Source organism: Aphelocoma coerulescens (genome assembly GCF_041296385.1).
Source record: "Aphelocoma coerulescens isolate FSJ_1873_10779 chromosome W unlocalized genomic scaffold, UR_Acoe_1.0 ChrW_unloc_scaf_4, whole genome shotgun sequence".
Lineage (NCBI taxonomy): Eukaryota > Metazoa > Chordata > Aves > Passeriformes > Corvidae > Aphelocoma > Aphelocoma coerulescens.
In genome coordinates, this window is record NW_027184083.1 from 3,169,032 (window position 1) to 3,175,031 (window position 6,000).

At 49.7% G+C, this 6,000-nt stretch overlaps 1 protein-coding gene across 2 annotated transcripts in view; it reads right to left on the reverse strand.

Annotated features, from left to right (window-relative positions):
- The window catches only part of LOC138102890 (microtubule-associated protein 1B-like), a 162,127-nt gene extending 156,547 nt beyond the window's left edge, over positions 1–5,580 (reverse strand). For both annotated transcript variants that reach the window (XM_069000666.1, XM_069000667.1), the window contains exon 1: positions 5,322–5,580. In XM_069000666.1, coding sequence (XP_068856767.1) covers positions 5,322–5,502 — 181 coding nt within the window. In that variant the 5' untranslated portion in view covers positions 5,503–5,580. The remainder of the gene's footprint in view (positions 1–5,321) is intronic.
- Between the last annotated feature and the right edge of the window lie 420 nt (positions 5,581–6,000).

Here is a 6,000-nt window from a genome sequence, read left to right on the forward strand (position 1 = left end):
TTTGGGGTTTGCCACACTTATTCTCCAGGCCTTAGCATTCCTAGCTGCAAGGTCACTTGAGAGAATCTACCATCTCTTCACCATTCTTCCACTTTTAACCGTTTCTTCCGAAGAAGGTGCTGAACTTCAAGAAACTAGAAGATAATAGCTCACTGGCCTCTGACATCAGGCTTGTGTAGGGAGACTACAAAACTTTCCAGAGGTAAATTAAGCAATATGGACTATGTTTCAGCAATGCTGTGTATTGGGTTGTCGGAGACTGGATGTTATAATTTATGGCTTAAACATCTTCATGAAGGACCTTTGCCTATTATAACAAAACTGTACAAAAGCTGCAGAGAAGACCACCACACCCTGAATAGGCCTTCTGACTGAGGCCCTGGACTGCTTGATGATGGAGATAAGATAAAGTAAATTCAGGTCTGGGGAGAGAAGAAATACATTCACAGAGGGATCAAGCTTAGCACCTTCGGGGTGGACACCATAGCCCCAGGGCTATCAGCTGCCAGGCTGGAACAGACCCTCACACCAAAGGGTGGGAGGGGAAGAGAGGCTTTGGGTTTGTGCTGAAAAAGCCTCTGGTCAGAGGCAGTGAACACCCATCTTCCGCTGTGCAGAAGAGCCCAGCTGCAGGGGCCCCTTCATCCTGGGAAAAGCTTATCCACAGCAGAGGGGTGTCATGGCTCATCGAAGGCCCCCCCCCAAAGGGGTCCCCAGACCCTGCACCAGAGCACTGCAACATGATGAAACAGATCCACAGTGTTGCAAGGGACAGTGTCAAACTGGCCCCCTGCAAGGGAGGCACATGGGCATTCCCACCTGGCCCAAACATATATTAATCCACTGGATTCTATACTTTTTGGCGTGGCAACAGGGGACCCTCACCACCAGAAGACCAAATGGAGGGGAGCCACGAGATGTCGTTGGGATCCTTGGATGGGTGATATGTTTCTACCTAACCCCTTTAGCGGGGGGGGGGGGGTTTCTGAGCGCAGGGGAGCCAGCCAAAGTCACAATACGAACACCAATACGATTTGAGCATCGTGCTTGCTTTATTGTTTACTTACACTCACTTATATCTACTTTACAAAGATTCACGCCCTTTTCCCATGGGACAGCCTCTAAGCAGTGGGGGAGCCAACCAGTGTATAACTTTTCCCAAGGCTGTTCAAGGCTGCCTGCTGCCAGGTGTCTTTCAAGCCTGTCTGCAGCCTGAGGCCCCTTCAGGGGTTCTTCTCTAGCAATCCTGGGGTGCCCAGACTGTCCTGGGGTATCATATGCCCCTGTTCCACGAGGAATCCCTCTACAACACCTGTCACTCTCTCCGTCCCCCCACCCCTTACGCACACTTCTTTTTCTATTTATTTTTCTTTCTTTTCTCTTTCTTTCTCTTTGCTTCTTTTACTATTAAATAAAATATATCAATTTTTTGGCACCAACATCTAACCTCGTTTGGTTTTAATCATGTTTTTTGGGTATATTTTGAACCTTTCTGGGTCTGATCTGTTTTATTCACAGAGGCTTAGTTTCCTTTGGTCTCCTGTGTTAAACCGGTTGGTAACATGGGTTTGCATGGCAAAGTTTTGGTAGCGGGGGAGCTACAGGGTGGCTTCTTCAAGAAGCTGCCAGAAGCTTTCCCTATGTCCAATGAAGCCAATAACAACTGGCTCCAAGATGAACCAAGTCCAAGCCAGTGACGGTAATAACACCTCTGTGATAGCATACATAAAAAGGGGGGAAAAAAGTTATTGTGCAGAAGCAAATTGCAGCCAGAGATGAGTGAAAATATGTGAGAGAAACAATTATGCAGACACCAAGGTTAGTGAAGGAGGTGCTCTAGCCGCCAGAGCAGAGATTCCCCTGCAGCTTGTGGTGAAGACCATGGTGAAACAGCTGTCCCCCTGCAGCCCATGGAGGTTGAGTGGAGCAGATATCATCATGCAGCCCTTGGACGACCCCACGCCAGAGCAGGTGGATGTGCCCTGAAGGAGGGTGTGACCCCGTGGGAAGACAGTGCTGGAGCAGGCTCCTGGTAGAACCTGTGCACCTGTGGAGAGAGATGCCCATGCTGGAGCAGGGGAAGGAATCCTTCCCCTGAGGAGGGAGTGGCAAAAACAACCATTCTCCATCCCCTTGTGCCACTGGGGGGGAAATGAGGTAGAAAATCGGGCATAAAGTTATAGCCCAGGAAGAAGGGAGGGGTGGGGGGAAGGTGTTTTTTAAGAATTGGGTTTACTTCTCATTACCCTACTCTGATTTGATTTGTAATAAATTAAATTAATTTCCCCAAGTCAGGTCTGTTTTGCCTGTGACAGTAATTGGTGAGTGATCTCTCCCTGTCCTTATCGCAACCCACGAGCCTTTCATTAAATTTTCCCTTCCTTGTCCTATTGAGGAGGGGAGTGATAGAGTGGCTTAGATGGACACTTGGTGTCCAGATAAGGTCAAACCACCACATGCTATGAATGATAGGATCTGTCCACCATCCATCCCTAGCTGCTTTTGTCATTAATCCAAATTTGCAGTAGGGATAAGATTCTGATTAGACATAGACTGATGCACCAGGTAATTTTCAAAATGTCCAAAAAGAAAAAGCCTAGATATACCATGCACACAATAGTCCTAGAAGCTGAAGTTGGGATTTGAACAGAATATCCCAAATCTGCAGCTGTATGATTCAGCATTCTGGATGCGAAAAATCTGGATATACATTAGAATGTAGTATAATGTATTATATACCAAATCAGGTTTGGGTAGAACAGAGGAAATTCTGGAACTAAAATCCAAGGTAAATCAAATTATGTATAGCATTAAAAGCATGGAAGTAACTACTAGAAGTATGACTGAGCTGGAGCTATTTCTGCAGGCTTAGGAGTGCAATGCCACTAGACACAGGACTTATCAGACAGCAGACAGGGCACACCCAGTGGCATCTGCCAAATGAGTGGAAAAATCCTGAAGTTTTCTCTTTGCTCCCTCCTTCTTTTTTGGTGGACAATGGGTTAGGATTTCCCCCTTAGCAAAGTGACATCCTAAGTGTAATTACTGGAAATGCAGCTCGCCATACCATTCCCTCTTCATGATATAGAGAAATGACTCTGCATTCCACCAGGTTGCATAGCATCACACCACTGATGTGTTATCAGCAGATGTTTTCTTTGACACATTGTGCTGCAGTTCAGTGCATGAATACACACTTTTCACTCATGGTACTTAGGAGATATACCAGAGAAGACAGTGAGGCAGAGTTATCAAGAACCCTAAGGCTATGTTGAGAATAAAGGTTGAAAGAAGCCAATTTTTTCCAGACTACAGAATATTTTTCCATAAGAAATAGATTAGCCAAGCCCATATTTGCCTCACATAGAGCTTCAGACTCCTAGTATACTCATCCAGAACAATACATCTCAAAATTTGATCAAGGTTTTTTCCTGGCAGGCAAAATCCCAATCAGATTGTCTGACACCAGGAACAGTGAGGTGACTTCTTACCCAAAATGATGAATAAAAAGGCAAAAGCATTCCCTCTGAAGATCTAAAACTGCAAGTGGCAAGAGGTAGACAGAGGCAACAGAGGCAAGAGGCAACAGAGCTATGTAGCAGCAATTGTACAATAGAAGAGACTAATAGAAGAGTGTCATGAAGAAACTGAAGAGCATTTTTTCAGAGAAGGATGACATCAAATGTTTTGAGGGCATAAGTATTAAAGTGTATAGAGCAAGTGGATAAAAATGTAAATAAATGCAGCCAATTTATTTCTGTCACAATCAAAAATTAAGATAGTATTAGCAAAGTGCAGTGCCGAAGAGGCTCTGAATGACAAAGCATCTGCCTCAGTAGTTGTCCCTAGGAGACAATGGTAGCAATAAAGACACACAGGCTGTCACAGTGAAGCTGGTTAGCTGTGATGAGAGAGCCTTTTACCACAAACGGTCGTGAAAAAAGAATCAAGAGAAATTGCCAACTAAAGCAACAATAGTTGAGAAAACAATAGAGACAAATGAAGTCCTAGCTTGACTGCTGAACCACACCTATAAGGCAAGGCTGCTACCAATTCCCCTTTCCAAGGTCTCTCTCTCCTAACAATGGCAGATTTCTGATATTTCTGTTTTCACCAGCCCAGAACAAAAATATGTTACAAAATCATGTATCAATTAAGTTTAACAAACTATATAGAGTCCAGCAATAATTTTCTTTGTGCTTCACGCCGTTATTATGGCAACAGGGGTTTGTTTCCCTTTCCATGTACACTGCGATTTATTGTATCAGAAACCACATCGAGAAGTTATAATGTTGTCATTTCACTTGCGATACCTTCCTGTATTGCTGTCTTAAGGACAAATAAACAGTGAGTCATAGCATCCTGTAGCTGGACAATAATGAGGCTGATCACTCAGGTATTAGCCTTATTACCCATATCTTTTTCGTTTTTGAAATATCTATGTGCATATAAAGCCTAGGTCCTGAAAAATTCTCCAGCCAAGAGAAAAGTCTCGTAGCCGAAAGTTAGACGCAATAGGCACAGCCGCATTCCTGCTCAGGGGTCTTTGCCACTGAGAAGGAAAACGCCCTGAATCCCGCTGATTTGGTTTCGCGGTGGGGAACAAGGGTTTGCTGAGGAACCGAGGAAAATAGCAAACGGCCGCCCAGCAGCCCGACTGCCCCAGACCCAGCCCCGTTTTTTTTGGCGGTGCGGACGCCCTTTGTCAACTCGGGGCTGCTATAGGGACCGCAGTGCGGACTGCGCCACGCCCACCCGCCACTGTCTCCGGGCAGAAGGGCTCGGCAGCGCTAGGTCTCTGCCGCAGCCCCTCCACCCCAACAATGGTGAGGAGAAGGCTTGCCCCCTTCGCTCCTGGGTATGGACAGTGGGGCGCGGTACGCGTCGAGCCGACTGCGGATCTTTGTGCGGGCGGCAGCAGGGAGGAGCCACCTCCGGACGCCGCACGGGGCCCGGCCCGCAGTCGCTGACCGCCGCAGGCGGCTTCCCGGCGCTCGCACCTGACGGAGGGGTTCCGATTCCGGTAGGGCGGGAGGGGCGTGCACGCAGATGGGATGACGAGCCCCTCGTGCAATAAAAAGAAGAAACCAGAGGCCTAGACTTCACAGCTTATGTGTGTGTGCCGTGCGTGTGTTGCCCCGATGATAAGCAAGGAGCTGCCAGGCTCCCCACCCCGCCGGCCGAACCCGGTCAGCGCCCTCGCTCGCCCCGCGCGGAAGGGGAAGAAAACGGGAAGCGACTGCCTGCTCTTTGAGGGGAAGGCGTCTGCGGGATGGGAACTCCGCCGCTGCCTGCGTCGGCTCTGCTCCCCGCCGTCTCACCTCGCTCGATGTTGGCGATAGCCCTCGGCAGATGCTCTTCGGTCACCAGCTCGCCAATAACCACCAGCAGGTAAAATTTGCTGTCCAGGAAGCGGTGCGAAAGGCTTGGCGAGAGGGAGGTGGGGTTGGGGATGCTACAGGAGGCTTCTGAATCCATTTCCACCACCACCACGGTGGCCATCGCGGGCGCCTCACCCCTCCGCCCCGCGGCTCCGGGGGGAGAAAGGCCGCTCCACGGCTGCTCCGCAGGAAGCAGGGAGTGAGGGCGGGCGGGGAGGCGGCGGCGCTTTTATATGGAGACGGTGCAGGGCAGGGACCTGGCGAGGAGGAGGAGAAGGAGAAGGGGCGGGGGGGAGGGGGGGGGGAGGGGGGAGAGGGAGCCGGCGCATCCCCGCACCGCCACTTTTCTAGCATGCACAGCTGATGTCATCTGCGGCAAATGCTCCCCGCGGCGGCCCCCGGAAGCAGGAAGAACGCGGGGGGGGGGGGAGAACAATTTCCCGAGGGGCCGCCGCAAGGGTGGCCTTAAGGTGCACCCCGACCTTCCACGTGACCCCTCCGCCTGTGCTCCCCTGGCAGGCGCAGGTCCCTCGTCCCTCTCATATACAACCTTCTCCTTTGCCCTCCTGCTGTCTTACCCTGTCTTACCAGACCCTGACTGCCGGCTTGGCCATCTCCC